Source organism: Aspergillus brasiliensis, assembly GCF_001889945.1.
Source record: "Aspergillus brasiliensis CBS 101740 unplaced genomic scaffold ASPBRscaffold_4, whole genome shotgun sequence".
In the NCBI taxonomy this organism is placed as follows: domain Eukaryota; kingdom Fungi; phylum Ascomycota; class Eurotiomycetes; order Eurotiales; family Aspergillaceae; genus Aspergillus; species Aspergillus brasiliensis.
The window spans coordinates 755,758-771,947 of NW_027137445.1; the positions used below are offsets into that span (position 1 = coordinate 755,758).

Below are 16,190 nucleotides of genomic sequence, written 5' to 3' on the forward strand. Positions count from 1 at the left end.
GAATTTCATTGGGCAAAGCAGGTATTTATTAAACGGTTGTTTCGCAAGAACACGTCTTGGTTTTTATTGCTGGAAGATGTGGGCCCAGAGGGGATTGAGGGGATTGAGATGAGGTGGGATTTCGATCAGCATTCTAATGCAAGCAGAAGCTTTCTATATACAGCCCTGTCTCCTAACAAATCGAGCTTCTGGTAGTCCACTATGCAACGTCACATTGCGGTCAGCAAGAGTACTTGGATTATGAATCAATACGTGATGCTTCCACCTGGGGGCTCCTGGTAAATATATCATCTACAAATACCCTGCACATCAAGGTATCTGTTTATCTGTTGGAAGCAATGGGATTATGTGAGAGGAGAAACTATTTTCGTCCCATGTGCACGTCCAGTGTATCTTTAGCGACTAAGTGAAACGACGAAGGCTCTCGACACTCGTTGGATTCTGCCTAGTGTGATGTGCTTTTAGCTATCAAGAGTTGGCGCCGAGGCTAACAGAGACGGCTCTTTTTCTGCGGCGCAGTCAATAGCCAGCATTACCCCACCCCATGAAACGCTCATAGGCGCTGTACAAAGCCCCTGTGTGCTCAGCCTCCTTGACCTTTTAAGAATGAGAGCCCTCCCCCCAGGCACTGATATCACCGCACTGATATCACCGACCACTACTTCCTTCATAGTGAACATCAGGTGTACAACAAGAGTGCCATGGCTGACATCGCGAACCACCCAAGGACTACTCCCACGAGGAGCACGGAAGCGATCCCATCCTCTATGAACAGAGATCAGCCTCTTCCTTCCGTCGAATTTACCTTCGCTTGCAGCCCGTCATCCCCCGAATGCCTGACCCCGAACTCGTCCGTCGATGGTTTCAACCCAATCATCCCAGAAGATAGCCGATCGTCTACAACGCCAACCACGCAGTTTCTCTTCGAGAACCTCCGTCTGAGCGAGAGCATCTCTCCCGCAGCCCAGCGGAATGGAACTCACAACGAGGCGAGATTAACACCCACTCGCAGTGCCAATCGTACAACCTACCGGGATTTACACAATTCTACGCCTAGCCCGATAGGTCCCTCTTCTATGCGACCGAGCCAACAACAACAGTCACGTAGCACACCAATCTCACCCTCCGGAGAGGTCAGCTCTCATTTCCAGACTCTGAATCTGGGAGATGCAGATAGTGATGTTTCCGGCTCTGACAGGAGCTCTATACTCGACAATGAGAGTGATGAAGCAGACGAGGATGACGAGGGCTTCTACGACATTCGTCAGGAGGCTCTTCCCCAGCAGCCTATCTATGACATTCGACTCCAGAATGCGTTGCGAGATGTCCGAAGCGAGCTAACGAGCCTTACCCAAGTCATGGGTAGAAATGTCCTTGTCCACGACCCCACTAGCGACTTGTCCACTCTATATGAGAAAGCGCTTGAGGCTAGCAGATACGCTTATCCAGCGACACGGACGGTAGGTTTCATCGGGGACTCGGGTGTAGGTAAGTATCGCGAAGATGGCTGATACATCTGTGCTGCTACGCGTACAGGGGAGAAGCTGATTGATACGGACAGGGAAGAGTAGTCTGATCAATTCCCTTCTAGATCAAGAGGGCTTGGCCCGATCTGTGAGTTTTTTTTTTTTTTTTTTTTTTTTTTTTTTTTTTTTTTTTCGAGACAAACCATCATAATAGGCCAACGCGAAACTAATCGCCCATGGTTTACCCTTCCAATAGAGCGGAGATGGCGCTGCCTGTACCACGGTCGTGACTGAATTCCGAAATGTCAACGATACCCATCCAGAGAACTATACTGTTGTTGCGGATTTCATGAACAATGACGAGATTCGTGAGCTCCTCGAGGAGCTTCTATCCAGCGTTCGGAAATACTACACGGAAGCTTTCCGTGAGGTGAGAACGTCGGAAGAACAGGAGAATATCAAGGTTGCGGCGAATAGAGCCTGGGACACCCTGAAATCCCTTTTTCCTCGGCAGCAGCACTTGGACATTGACTTTCTTGCCCAAGAAGGAGACGATGCCGTCGCCACCATCATGACTACCTTGCTGCAGTGGGCCATGGCGGGTTTAGATAACCGACCAGGAGGGCGTGATAACCTACAGTATACGATTGTGGCTCGCGATGCGGATCAGTGCATGGAGCAGCTTGACAGACTCATGGCCAATGATGCTGACAGTCATCAGCCGGCTTTATGGCCCTTTGTGAAGTTGATCAGGTACATCCTTAGACGTGAAAAGAAATCCACCGATGCGTTCAACCGTGACTTATTCTTGAATACTATCTAGGGTCTATTTGCGATCGCCCGTCCTACGCACAGGTTTAGTCTTGGCCGATCTCCCAGGTCAGTATCATACCAGAGCATCACCTTGGTGTCATAAAAACGGAGCTAAGGACATAAATGTTTAGGTTTTCGCGATTTAAACTACGCCCGGGTGCGAGCGACCGAAAGGTACCTACGCCACAGCTGCGACGAAGTGTTTATTGTGAGCAATATTGGGCGTTGTACAACCGATCAGTCAATCGGGGATATCATCCGCCGATGTGCGCGGGATCAACCCATTCGCATTGTGTGTACTCGCGCGGAAGTATGTTACCATCAGATATAATATCACTCAAGTGACAATGAAAAAAATAACCCAGTGAAAATATTTTAGGACGTCAATTCCCAAGAGACTGCACGTACTGCTCCCACAGCAGATGCCGCACGTATCCAGAATATGAACAACCAAATTCGGCAGCTCGACCGCAGTATCACGCAGACAGGGACTCGCAGACGAAGGGCGCGCGGAAGTAGGATGCAGAGTCTCGCTGCTGAGGAAAGTAACCTCAGGTAAGTGGCTCGCTCCGATGCAATTAGTCCATTAAACGTCTTTATATCTCATTTCCATTCATTGCAGGGATCAGAAAGAGGCCCTTGAGCTTCAGTAAGTAACCCACCCCTTCCTTGGTTTACCCCCCCCAACTTAGCGATACTGGTCTGATCTCAGTTCTTGCCAGGTTGATGACTTTCCTCATCACTCGAAGAAATACATCCGTGGCCAACTCTTTATCGAATGCCTGGGGTGATAGGGCTCGCATATTCTGCGTGAGCAATAAGCTCTACTCTGACCACCGAGAGGACGATCCACGGCAGGTCAATGGGTATCTGGCACTGAGCGGTATCCAAGAACTTCGGCGGTATTGCCAATCAGTGCCGGCCGATGCGCAGTTTCGAGCCACGGTGTCATATCTTCAACACGAATTACCAGCACTCCTGGGTTCTATCACGCAATGGGCCTTAGCAGGGTCCAGTACCATCACTATGGCCCGGGCAGAGGTGTTGCGGCGTGTCCTGACGGAAGCTGAAAGAACTCTGGAAAGGGTACGGTAATTTGTCCTAATATCCAAATGCAAATTATCTCTGTTCCGGTGCAGACCCTGCACTTCGTCTACTTGTTTTATGAAGGCGATGATGGCTAATTTGCGTAGAGCACAACTCGTGATGGCTGCTCGCAGGTATACGCATTACAGAGTCGCCTTAGGAGGCAATTTTCCGATGCGATTACACAACAAATTCGTAAGCATCGACCTGCGTTCCCCCCGGTCTTTTCAAAGAGTGAAATAAGTAACCTACCTCATACAGGTAGATCTCGACGCAATTGGAGGGACCATGCAGTTGACGCGAGCTTGGAATGGGCAACTGTAAGTGGGACCTGCAGTACCGTAGCACCGAGAATCCACACACACACCTAATCTGGCTATCTGCAGTGGCACCATTCGACATACGCAGCGTTCTGTCGCAACCACGGAACGTACGCAACGCCAAAGCAACCATATCGCTGCTGGAACGAAGAAATTCTCGGCCCAGGAATTGAGCAGCTATCTCGGGCGTGGGAGACCATGCTGGACTGGTTACAAGAGCATGGTAAGAACCTCGAGGACGAACTCACCAGTGTATTTCAAGGTCTGCATGATTCTATATACGGTAAGCTCATATGTCATGTGTCCTTGACGGTAAAGAACCCCCGTGTCATTAACTATACACGTGCCAGAGCAACGCGACCTGGCTCCAGAAGCCTTGGAGAACTTGCTTCTCAGCCTTCGAATGCGACAGACATGTGTAGTGGACGCTGTGCATGGGTGCATAGAACGTTTGATTGATGCAACTGAGTATTGGAACCAATTTCTCTATCCGCTATAGTGGTGAGATGAACTAACTTGATCGGTAGGAAAATCACGGATGACACAGTCGGTGGGCATGCGAGCTCATATATTGCAGGAGTCATGCGTCCAGTCTACAACCATTGCTTGCAACAAAGTGGTATGTTAACTAGTTATACTCTCAGATTTAACTCAGCTACTTGATTCGCACCAACTAATGCCACTGGCTTCGTCTAGGAACGGGGAGTGATTCGCGTCGGAAACAAACCATGAATCGTCATCTCAGTTCTCCTGATCTGTTCCAGAAGTTTGCTGAAGATATTGCCGTTGACTATGGAACAATCATTGACAGGATGTTTGACCTGTTGAATCACAAGCTTCGTGACGAGGTTGCTAGCATTTCCCGAGATTTACATGCTACGATCACAGTAGAGGGAGAAACCTCTGAAGCTGGAGAGCATCCTGACATTGCAGAAGGCGTCAAGCGAGGGGTGGAAGCATGCCAAAGGACCCTGGTCAATGCTCAGACGATCGTGCTACAGTTGAGCGAGTCCCAGTAGGGTTCCATACACATTTATGTATCGCCCAGGCACAGTAGATATAGATTGTCGCGATTGAGCGCAGTCTGTTGTTGTGGTAGGAGTGGCATCCTGTACGATTCAATTCGCTATTATAGTATCGTCTCATGTTCGAGTCCACGTATCCCAGAAATTGAATATAGAAGCCTCGTCCATGAGAAGATCAACAAAATCATCCGCCGAAATATCGATATACCCCGGTGCGTTGATGCACCCGATCTCAGCTGTACCTGCAACATTATCAGCTCCTTCCAACCGCGACGTATCAGTTGCATTATTGTCGACGTTAGTACTAGGGTAGCCTAGCAAAGTGCTCTCAGTGTACTCCGGAAAGAGCAGCTGGATGGCCTTTGCGAAGATCGCGCGGTATATGGATGCAACGGTGTATGTTTTCTGCAGTTCTTCCATCACCAGCATGCACATGTTGAGCTTGTTGAAGCGAAGGCGCTTGGATAAGGAATTGCCGATCTTGCAGTTGAGGAGGTTTGTTTGCATTGCGGGGACTAGGAGGGGAGGTCTATCGATACAGAATCATGAGTAAAGGTATTGCTTCAAGTCAGAGGGTGGTAAAAGGTACGTACGTCATGGGCCCTGAGAATCCAAGCAGGCCATCTTGAGTAATGGCTTCGACTACAGTATTCGTGTGAGAAGCCGCCGCGTCGGCCTTTAGTCGCATACGATGCTGCCAGCTCTCTTTCTCGCCTGGGTCGAGGTCTTCCGGCAATGTGGTAGCAAACGGTCGATAGAATGTTCCAGCAAGGGCACTAAAAGAGAAATTAATGACTCTGCTCCCCGTCTCGACTAAGAAGGTGAACCTCACTGGTAATGCAACTGAAGGTGGTAAATGCTGAAGATGGCCACTCGCGATAAAGTCGGGTCGTCTTGTTCTGGAACCGTGCATTGAACGATCTTGGTCTCCAGGTCCTTGACATCCTGTAGCAACGGCCTAGGCTTCCTGGCCTGGTAGTGCATGCTAATCACATCTCCTAATATGGCGCTAATTTCTAGGTATTTGACCCAATGACTGGCCAACACTTCCAGGTTATCTGGTAGGTAGGATGCCATTTGTGGGGACAGACCTATAACATCGCCCAGGAAGTCATCGACGGAAGGCATTGGCGTATCGCAGTCTTGAAGGTTGATTCGTAATGGCCTTCCCAAGGTCAGGCTCAACCATCGATCGCGCGAGAAGCAAGTCCACCATAATCTGCGCCAGAGGTGTCGCTGACGATCGGTGATCGAGGAGTTGTACGTGGAACTGTCTGGGTTCCGATGCAGGCCTAACATTTGGCAGAGACTGATGGCAATGCCCATCCAGTACCATGGTTGTGTGTGTTCGTCCGCGTCGGAATGCCAGAATGCCATTAACAACGATGCTTGCAGTAGGATGATCTTGTCCATTTCCCCTCCATGGTTGTACATGCACTTTCGTGGACCCATTGTTAGCAAGCAGAGTCTGGCAGGCACCACCAGGTAGGTGATCACTCACATTTGCTCGAGCATACATCGCGGCCTTCATTTCCTTGCGTGATCCGTACCCTTCCTGTTCATATACATGAGGAGGAACAAACTGTGAAGTGTTGTTAGTAGTGTCTTCATCTCAGTGTCCTGTACGAGTCTTACATTCGACGCCACAAAGAATATGCACCAGAATATCATGACGTTGTTTTCCGGTAAACGGCCCGTGAGATGGTGCTCAAGGACAACATCTGGCTCAAGGATCGGCATGATCGGATGTACGTGATGAAAGTAGGCGCGCAAAAGACTGTCGCATGTTGCAGGCCCTGGCATTGTGAATACGCCCTTACTTTCGAGATACTTCTTATCCTCTTCGGCTAGATGGACAGCCGGGCTGGACGGCACAAGGAAGTGTCTTGACAACGACTGGTCGGAGAAGCATATTTCCAAGGCAGATGTTGGCCCAGTTCCCGCTCCTAATAAAGGCATTAGATTCGCCTAAGCTACTGCTTGTAGCCGTTTGACTCCTTACCGGAGTAGAAAGGCACTCCGCCAGCTCTTTGAGGTTGTCCCAATGCAGCGGCGGCAATCTCAAGCCCGTAACGCTCCTCGCTTTCGGCATCATTTGGCAGCAGAGATGCCTCTCTTCCTGGTGTCACATTGGCCTTGTAACGATTTACAGTGCCTTGGGCGTAGTTCGAAGCAGGCGACGAGATGCCCTGGGGTCGATCGGTGCGACTCAAACCAGCCGGAACGGTGTTCGGAGGGGGGTGAGGATGCTGGGCCTTGGTTGCCCGACTACGTCGAAGCCTGAGAAAGACCCTGTTAGTCTGGAAGTCAAAGACAACAATGTCTGTTTCTTTCTCTCTTCCGCACCTTTCCTCTCTTTTCGGATCCACGACACATTGAGTGTTATCCTGTGCACACCCGATGCAGGGAACGCCGGTAATGTTGAGGCTGCATCGCACTTTGCGAAGCCGACAGGTCTCACAAGCGATCGTTGACCGCTGGTGGCGCCTAGGGGTTGATTTCTGTTGACTAGTGGGCATTCTAGCGTCTGACTGTGGATGATCGAGTGACTGCGTTGATCCGAGGAAGCAGTTGCTGTGGGACGGGAATCATGATGATATGATGTGTCAGTCAGAGACTAACCTCGGATGTGTCTTGTAATCGTGTGCGTTCCGATTGGGCAGCAAATTGCCGCTGTGGGGCACAACTCGGCATGCCGAAATGGGGCCTCGGGAATATCGGCATGTCATGGCAAAGCCAAGTATTATATCATGTCTCCACCTATGTCAGACAGATTGTTCAGCTAGTCGTTTAAGCACTATCGCTTGACTGCCAAAGATTACTAGAATACTTCTCTTTGTTTCGAATTGACGCACTTCATTTGAGCCTCTGCTTAAGTAAACCCCTCTAAAGGTAGCCCTGTGTATAGCCTTAGTAGAGCTTGCCATTGACAGTCTTGGAGTTGATCTAGTAGTAGTCCTGTTGACGCTAGGAGGGCGTCAGGGGCCTTGTTAAGGCCTTGGAGGCTCACACTTATAGGCTTAGATCCTTTGTTCGAAACAATTCTCTGATATCAATAGATATAGGAAAATATATATATATGTAATAATAAGAAGAACATGATACGGAGAAAGAAACAAAACTAAACATGAAGAGAAAGGATCGATTAGATTTTGAAGTAAAAGCGAAGAATGGAAGAGGAAGAGAAATAAAGAAACAAAAACGGTTCTATTCGCTAAATCTACCCAAGTTCTTAGTTCTAAAAGGTTTGTATATCCCGTACCACCAAAAGTGGAGTTCTAAACCAATCACCACAGAAAACGGACATGATGCCGTCAGATGTACAAACTCTTGTGTGAAATGTCTTCAACGACCTAAATACGGACATCATGTCTATGCTGCTGCAGTCCTCGACCTTGGCGGCCATCTCACCCGGCGTTCCGCACGTACGTATAGGTTGTTGGGCCTAATGAGCTGGAACATGGGGTCGTACTCGATGGGGCCGTCACTCTCTCTCGAGAACTTATAGCGGTATACCAACTTAGGCAGAAAGACCTTGATCTCCTGAAGTGCAAAATTGAACCCAATACACATGCGCTGGCCCATTGCAAATGGGATATATGCCGCTTTGTGCCGAGACTTTACTTCCTCGGTGTCCCAGCGGTCGGGGTTGAATCGAGCAGGGTTGTCCCAAAGATCGGGATGGTTGTGGATATGGTGTAGTGCAGGTATAATGACTGATTCTTGGGGTATTTTATATCCTCCTGGTAGAACCAGGTCAACCTTTGCTGTTCGGCCCGGCTGGAAGGACGGATTATGGCGACGCTGCGTTTCTTTGATATATTTATCAAGGAATTCCAGTTTGTCGGTGAACTCCGCCGTAATTTGGGTGTTTTCGTCGAATCCGTGATCAACCAATTCTTGAAGCAGTCGATCCTGCATGCCCGGATAAACACAGAGGCCGTAAATGAGCCAGGATAAAAGGGAGCTTGTGGTAGTGAAACCAGCACCAGTGGCGACGACGAGCGCCCAGACAAGACTCGACTGTGGCAGCTTCTGGCCCTTGTTATCTGTGGCTCGAATAGCGTAATCTGCTATGGTCAGTGATCGGACATACCACTGGGATTTGACGTTGACACGTACCAACCATGTTGTCTGCTTTCAAGGCAGCGTCTTGCAACGGCAAATCCTCGTTACCTCCTCGTGAGGCCGCCTCCATTGACTCCTTTACCATGTCCTCGATGCGGGTCTTCAAAACGCGAAGTCTCTTCGGGTCGCCAAAAGGCATGCCAGCATACCAGTTACCCATGGAGGTAACCTTCTTGTTGAGAGAGAGCATCTCGGCGATATTGTGGACCATTTCATGTACTGGAGCATCCGGTGCTTCGAAATGCTTGAAGTCAAGCCCCAGAACGAGCTTTCCGACTGCTTGAGAGCCCATCTTGAGCATATACTGATAGACGTTCCAAGCCTCACCCTGTTCATCCAGGGCATCGAATACCTTGAATGAGTCCTCAACGGTCTTCTGCATCGTCGGGGCGTAGTGTCGGACCGCCTTAGGACCCAAGGCCGGAGGCAAGAACTTGTGAGCAACTCTCCATTCCTCAGTATCAGTGTCTCCGAGAAAGATACCAGCGGATGGAGTCTTGAGCGCAGCCAGGGGATGCGCGTCGTTGATTTTCTTCGTGAAGAAATCTGACTCGGTGAAAACAATCGAAGCTATACTCGGATCATTGGTTTGGTAGGTGATACGACCTAAGTTATTTGTTTTCACTATGGGCCCGTATCGTTCGAATAGACGCTGGTGGTTGCCGAGGTGGTCGGGGTAAACTTCAAAAAAGGTGCCGACGAAAGGTAATTCCCTGGGGCAAGGAGGGTCACGCACGGCGTGTCCGTCGATCGTGAGCGGTACAGGACCCGGTGCTGCCAGTACGTCTGACAGCTCGTTCATGACAGCATCATCCCCCTGGAAGCCAATTCCTAGATATCGAACATCAGAATTGGAGGCGATCGTGAGGTTGAATGCGGAAGGGGATGTGGAGGAAGCCTGAGTGGTGTCATGGGAAGGGGCTACCAACCTCTTGGCTCAACAATTGCAAAGTGTGCAGCGATTAAGTGTTTCAGATCATCGATAGTTCCGGAAGAGTCCAGCTGGATCTCTTTAGCCGATGAGGGACTTTCTCCCAGAAGATAGAACGTTTGCGAAGGCATTGTTTATACTATGGTCGCAGGTTGGTGTTGAGGCCTGGGGGTTTGAGTCTTGCATAGCTAACATTTATATATCTTGGAAAAGTCAAGGCATCTCGGGAAGACACTCTGAAGCTCCTCCAATTTCCGTTCGACCCACAGGCAGTCGTGCTTCTCAAGAAGTAGTTGTTGAGGCAAATATTCGCATACCGCGTGGCGTGGTTGTTCCTCGGAATTGATTGTCGTCATCCGAGGTTCGGAGCGGATGGCACTCTGAATGACCAAACCGGCAAGCTCTTCCTCGGAATGCTGAAGGCCAACTATACTGGTGATCCACACTGATAGGGATGTCGTGCACTCTGTAGATTGAAGGTGTTTCAAAATCTTCGCATACAAATATAGCCGCAAATCACCATCCTTAATGCGCATCCAACTTCCAGTCAAAGTCGAAGTCATTTACCTCCTCATATGCCGTTTACAATTCTTGTCATAACTTGAAGATTGCAACAACCACCAATATGCAGATATTCACTTTGGAGGACCTCAGCGCACATAACAGCAAGACGGACTTGTGGGTTGCTATCCACGGAAAGGGTGAGTATTCTATTCTCTATATAGCTGTGGCTATCTGAATACTAATGTGTTTAGTGTACGATGTCACAAGCTATGTGAAGGATCATCCTGGCGGTGCTGATCTCTTGGTTGATGTTGCTGGACAAGATGCAACGGCAGCGTATGAAGATGTGGGCCATTCAGAGGATGCAAACGAGATTCTGGAGGCCTTCCTGATTGGGACACTGAAAGACGCCGTGGAATACAAGGCTCCTACCGCTGTCAGAGTTATCCAACCAACCCCGGTGCCAACCTCAGGGAAGAAGGATAGCTGGGATGCTATTCGTACGCTTGCTCTGGGTTCAGGCTCAGTTGCATCACTCTATCTTGCGTCAAAAGCTCTCAGACCACACCTCAACCTACATCACGTTGCTGAGCTTCTTCCCAGCTTGCCGTCCCTGGCTTCAATCAAGCTTTCCCCATCCCTACCTCATGGGGGCTTTGCCACTGGAGCAGCCGTCACGGCCTGTATCTCTGCCGTACTAGGCGGCATGGTCGCTTCTCGCCTTTCGAAGCTCACCGAAATTGAGTCGGGTTTCACGAAGTATCCCCCTCGAATGAAAAGAAAGATCATCCACAAGCCAGATCCGCACCTCATTCCTGGTTTTCTTCAGCCGAAAGAATACAAGACCCTACCCTTAGTGGAAAAGACACTTTTAGCCCCCAACGTCTATCGCTTCGTCTTTCAGCTCCCCCGCAAAGACGATGTGGTTGGCCTACCCATCGGACAACATGTCGCCATCAAAGCAACAGTCAACGGGCAATCTGTGTCTCGATCATACACCCCAACGTCAAACAATCTCGACCTCGGTAGATTGGAGCTGGTAATCAAGTGCTATCCGGATGGATTACTCACAGGCCAGTACCTTGCCAATCTCAATGTCGGCGACAAAGTCCTCTTCCGTGGCCCCAAGGGTGCCATGCGATACAAAAGGAACCTATGCAAAAAGATCGGAATGATCGCTGGCGGCACAGGAATCACACCTATGTTCCAGCTGATTCGTGCAATCTGTGAAGACGACAAGGACACCACCGAGATCTCCCTGATTTACGCCAACCGCACGGAGGAGGATATCCTCCTGCGAACCGAGCTGGAAGCATTTGCAGCGGCGTATCCAAAAACGCTAAAGATCTGGTACATGTTGGATCAGCCACCGAATGACTGGAAGTATGGCAAAGGCTATGTCACACCAGATGTGATGCGTAAAAGGCTCCCTCAATCCGGTCCCGATACCAAGGTTATGCTTTGTGGCCCTCCCGGCATGGTCAATGCCGCCAAGAAAGGCTTGGTTGGTCTGGGATTCCAAGCTCCAGGAGCGGTGGCAAAGATGACGGATCAAATCTTCACTTTTTAGGGCCTTTACTTATATTATCTTTTCCTTTCTATTGGTTTATCTTAGAGTTGGTGTATTTATAGATCCCGTTTAGATTATACAGCTCATTTGGCTTTCCTCATTCCTGAATACTGGTCTTTCTAAGCCTACTTATTGGTTGCGAAGTTGTTTAATATAGAAATTTTACCCAAAGATATGTACAGTAATGATTGATAAGTTTTGCATGTGGTACTATCTTGTCTCGTATTCATCGAGCTAGAAGCGACTTTGCAATAATGTAATGTAAGACACAACGATAACTGAAATCGAATTTACTCTTGCTGCAGTCAGCTCGTGCTGGGCTGTTTATATCGAATAATGTCTAATTAGAAAATAGTCTTCAATACCTCAAAAACATAGTTCTTTATTGATATAGTTTATTCCAAGACTTATGGGCCTTGAACCCATATGGTAATGATTCACATGTTTTACGTTTAAACTAAGGTCTTTTATATATATTCAGTCTCCGTCCGTCGCCCTTCAATCATATTCTAGTTAAAGATATTTTTTTTATTAAACAAAAAAATAGCAAACATGATTTTCTTTTTCCTTTTCTTGTTTTACTATCTTACGATACGTAAATTATTGCCTTGTGCACACGACCATTATTTACTGTGAAGGTCTCACTGGATCTTTATTAAATATGCACATACATTAGAATAATGACTTCATAAGAGCTGTAGGTTATCGCAGTCAGATTACACCTTCTTTACCAGGTGACATTGACCTATATAATTCTTACTTCTTTATTCTATAAAAAGAGATATCCTTGACAAGAAGAATAATAATAAATTATATCAAATGCAACTACATGTCTAAGGCTTTGAAGACAGCTTCTAATAGACATTGTTCGATATTAAAAGCCCAGCAGAGCTGGCCGCAGCAACCCCGTTCCCAAGGTCGCCAAACCCTATTACATCCAAGCAATGATGACAGCGGGGATTTCGGAAGCTGAATAGCTTAAATGGTTAGTCTTACCATAAGAAGTAGGAGTACGCGTACTCTGTCTCCTTTTCCCTCAAGGAATTCTCTGCCGGTTGACCGTATCCGAGGTGAAGAAGTGTCGGCATGCCGATCACCTTGGTATAAACCATCTTGGCCAATCGGAACGCATGTTCCGGAACGGATTTCCGAGGTAAACTTCCCCGTCTATACCGGCTGCAGCGGTGAAGCTAAAGATGGAAACTCGCAAGCAAGATACCCTAGCACTCCCGTACTGTGGATAATCCTGAAACATCACTTCTTGAAAGCCCCGAGGATGTTCAAAGTTGCCCCATCAAGTAAACCCTCGGCCATCAAGAAGCCACGGATGACTCGGGACACACTTGACGTATGTAGAATGAACCAGAGCATCGTTGCCCTTTCTGGAGAAGAAGTGGATCGGGTTGGTACACCAGGTGTAGATTATAAGAATATAAAAACCGCTGGACCTATGTCTTGACGAGCTGTATCAGTCTAACTACATCTATACGTCATATCAAAATCCAATCAAGATATCAAACCAAAAGGATCTTACACCTTCCATCCTTGCAACAATGATTCCAACCTGGCAGCCACCAAAGAACTACCGTGAACGGCCTGTAGCAGTTCTCGGTGGTGGTGTTCTAGGACGTCGCATTGGTATGATATCCCTACACCCATTTTCAAACAAGGAACAGCACAACTAAATAGCAATGTAGCCTGCATTTGGGCATCAGCAGGCTACAACGTCCACGTCCGTGACCCGAGTCCCGAGCAGCGCGCAGACTGCGTCACCTACGTAAACGAAAACGTCGCCTCGTATGCAGTACACACTGGATCGGAACCTGGTCCCATCACCGCATTTGAGGGTCTGGCACAGGCAATCGAGAATGCATGGCTCGTCATTGAATGCGTTCCTGAGGTCCTCCAAATCAAGATCGACACCTTCGCGGAGCTGGAGAAGCTCGCTCCGACCGACTGCATCCTAGCAACCAACTCATCATCGTACCGGTCCTCAGAGATGTTGGATAAGGTCTCGGAAGGGACGAAGACCCGTATCATGAACATGCACTACTACATGCCTCCACAGGTCATGGTTGTGGAACTCATGACAGATGGGTACACAGAGCCATCGATCCTTCAGTTCATGGCTGAGCGCTCGAAAGAAGTGGCTACCAAGCCGTATATTGCGAGGAAGGAATCGACTGGGTTTATCTTCAACCGGTTGTGGGCGGCAGTCAAGCGCGAGACTCTTACGATTCTGGCAGAGGAGGTTTCGACGCCGGATGAGATTGACTCTTTGTGGACTGAGATGTTTGTGAATGGGAAGACGCTGCCTTGTAAGATGATGGATTGTATGTGAATCCCTGTATTTTCCTGGCCTCGAAGTTTATACTGACCATGTTATCACTACAGCCGTCGGTCTTGACACGGTTGCTTTCATCGAGAAGCACTACATCGCTGAACGTGGTCTCGATTCGGCGAAAACTGTCGACTATCTTCAGAGGGAGTACCTTGACCATGGCAAATTGGGGAATAAGTCCTCCAAAGGCGGGCTTTATCCACCGTCAGGTGAAGCCTAGCCCGATGGTGTCACTAGCATAGTGATAAGAGTACACGAACATTGACTATAGCTATAAGGGAGCGAGTTTGAGAGTATTAAGTATGTATTAGTCAGTGTGGCCGAGGGTCAAGGCGCCAGACTCGAAATCTGATACGCTCGCGTGCAGTCTTTTCGCTGACGCTTTCCTCTTCTGTTTTTCTTTCTTTTTTTTTTTTTTTCGCAACGTTCATCTTCCTATCTCATCATTTGTAAGTTCTCAGTTCATTCGTTGTCCTTCATATTCATGCTTTGATGTGACTAGACATTGCATATGATGTACTTAAGCCCGTATCTTCAATATTATTACTATATCGCGAGATGTTATATTTATGATCGGTGGTATAAAGACATCATTGTCACAACACGCTAGTATTTGGACTTGCTCATAACTAGCTGTGTTGGAGCGACAAACACTTCCGTGTCACCTTGACAGTCTGTCCAGGTGGACAGGGGAAGATGTACCTGATAAAACGGACCGTCAAGGTGTGTATCGAAGAGGTTAGAAAGTACGCTCGTGACTGTGGAGCGAAATGGTGCCAGAAGGGCAAACACCAGAGATTTTATCATCTTAGCTCCCCCATAGTCATTCAAAAGTAATCCATGAACTTATTCAAAAGAGTTGCGTTTCTACTTCTTTGACTATGCGTTTCCCAGGAGTAACCCAAACTTGGGGAGGAGTTTATTCCCAATCCTCTCCTGCCGTTCCAGAAGCAAAACATCTCACCCACTCTATGAATAAGCCGCAATAGCATTCTGAAAAGCAGTCGAGATCTCATTCAAAATCAAGGGTGCCAGCTCCGCATACGTCCCAGACAACTTAGCCTGCACCGCCGACCCCAACGCCTTCGACAAAATGCTCAACTCCTGCAAATCAAACTTGACCAGGAAGCTCAATGACGCAATGCCCAACAATCCATCGTCAAAATCGGACTTTTTCGACACAATGTTGGCCAGGGTAGATGCGATCTGTGGTTCCAGGGTAACAAACGCTTCCGCTACCTTCTGCGACTCGGTGTCGGTGAAATTGGCAGACGCTCGGGTTACTCTGATGGCGGCCTTGAGATCGACTTCGAGCTGGATGGTTTCCGCTTGAATCTGCAGAGCGGATAGTGTTCCTTCAATGCCGCCTGGGTAGCCGCTCACGGTGGTGTTGAGGGTGACTAGCTGGGTGGAAATAGTGTTCACGGCGGAGACAACGCTCGAAGCATCTCGCTTGACTGGGAGGAGAACCTTCGCCGGTGTAGCGGTGGCGAGTGCTACCGCCGCAGTAAACAGCAGGGTAAAGAGGTAGGTGAGGTTCATTTTTATGGAGAGTGCTCACTTGGCATTTAGAAGATGACTCGGTCAGACATCCATGTAGTTGATTTATACACCGGTTTGATACTGACTCGATCACCTCATTTAACCCCGCTTCTTGGGCTGCAAGCCTTCTCCGATTGACGTTACATTCAACCTGTATAGCTAATTAACTAGGGCTGATTCTCATGGTCCCCGCATGACGCTATCAATGCTTCTACGAATCAAGCTGATTGATAATCTTCATCATTTCCTCTTTGGGAATGGTGACCGTGTCCCTTTGATACATTTCTAGCTAGGCCGGCTGCATCTCTTCCTTGTGGCTCAGAGATATATTAACTATCTAATCTATTAGAGTTGATGTTCCTTGCAACAAATGGGGCTAAGTCAAGCCACGTTGTGATATGGCATGTGCTTCCGAGGCCCAGAGGACCCTGATTCTATCACTCAGCCCGTCATGAAAGTTGAAG

General features: G+C 48.4%; 5 protein-coding genes across 5 annotated transcripts; 3 read left to right on the forward strand and 2 right to left on the reverse strand.

Annotated features, from left to right (window-relative positions):
• Positions 1 to 701: 701 nt before the first annotated feature.
• ASPBRDRAFT_194279 (uncharacterized protein) lies at positions 702 to 4,704 on the forward strand (the record flags this gene model as incomplete). Its single annotated transcript, XM_067620731.1, has 14 exons — positions 702 to 1,488; positions 1,562 to 1,614; positions 1,723 to 2,219; positions 2,290 to 2,345; positions 2,411 to 2,589; positions 2,659 to 2,834; positions 2,902 to 2,928; positions 3,002 to 3,365; positions 3,473 to 3,560; positions 3,627 to 3,685; positions 3,752 to 3,968; positions 4,036 to 4,153; positions 4,213 to 4,304; positions 4,382 to 4,704. The coding sequence occupies 14 exons, from the start codon at positions 702 to 704 to the stop codon at positions 4,702 to 4,704; spliced, it is 3,036 nt and encodes a 1,011-aa protein (XP_067480571.1).
• A 123-nt stretch (positions 4,705 to 4,827) lies between these two features.
• Positions 4,828 to 10,026, reverse strand: ASPBRDRAFT_73742 (uncharacterized protein; the record flags this gene model as incomplete). Its single annotated transcript, XM_067629221.1, has 9 exons — positions 9,768 to 10,026; positions 8,833 to 9,669; positions 8,140 to 8,780; positions 6,713 to 7,010; positions 6,346 to 6,656; positions 6,212 to 6,292; positions 5,543 to 6,147; positions 5,304 to 5,486; positions 4,828 to 5,239 (listed from the first exon to the last, which is right to left on the reverse strand). The coding sequence occupies exons 1-9, from the start codon at positions 9,898 to 9,900 to the stop codon at positions 4,828 to 4,830; spliced, it is 3,501 nt and encodes a 1,166-aa protein (XP_067480572.1). The 5' UTR covers positions 9,901 to 10,026.
• A 368-nt stretch (positions 10,027 to 10,394) lies between these two features.
• On the forward strand, positions 10,395 to 11,843 carry ASPBRDRAFT_194282 (uncharacterized protein; the record flags this gene model as incomplete). Its single annotated transcript, XM_067620732.1, has 2 exons — positions 10,395 to 10,470; positions 10,525 to 11,843. 2 exons carry the CDS (start codon positions 10,395 to 10,397, stop codon positions 11,841 to 11,843), a joined length of 1,395 nt encoding a protein of 464 aa, XP_067480573.1.
• A 1,405-nt stretch (positions 11,844 to 13,248) lies between these two features.
• ASPBRDRAFT_173924 (3-hydroxyacyl-CoA dehydrogenase family protein) lies at positions 13,249 to 14,404 on the forward strand (the record flags this gene model as incomplete). Its single annotated transcript, XM_067619758.1, has 3 exons — positions 13,249 to 13,481; positions 13,541 to 14,176; positions 14,238 to 14,404. The coding sequence occupies exons 1-3, from the start codon at positions 13,397 to 13,399 to the stop codon at positions 14,402 to 14,404; spliced, it is 888 nt and encodes a 295-aa protein (XP_067480574.1). The 5' UTR covers positions 13,249 to 13,396.
• A 668-nt stretch (positions 14,405 to 15,072) lies between these two features.
• On the reverse strand, positions 15,073 to 15,835 carry ASPBRDRAFT_500729 (cell wall mannoprotein 1 family protein). The gene is made up of 2 exons (XM_067626476.1): positions 15,813 to 15,835; positions 15,073 to 15,744 (listed from the first exon to the last, which is right to left on the reverse strand). The coding sequence occupies exon 2, from the start codon at positions 15,724 to 15,726 to the stop codon at positions 15,154 to 15,156; it is 573 nt and encodes a 190-aa protein (XP_067480575.1). The 5' UTR covers positions 15,727 to 15,744; positions 15,813 to 15,835; the 3' UTR covers positions 15,073 to 15,153.
• Positions 15,836 to 16,190: the final 355 nt, after the last annotated feature.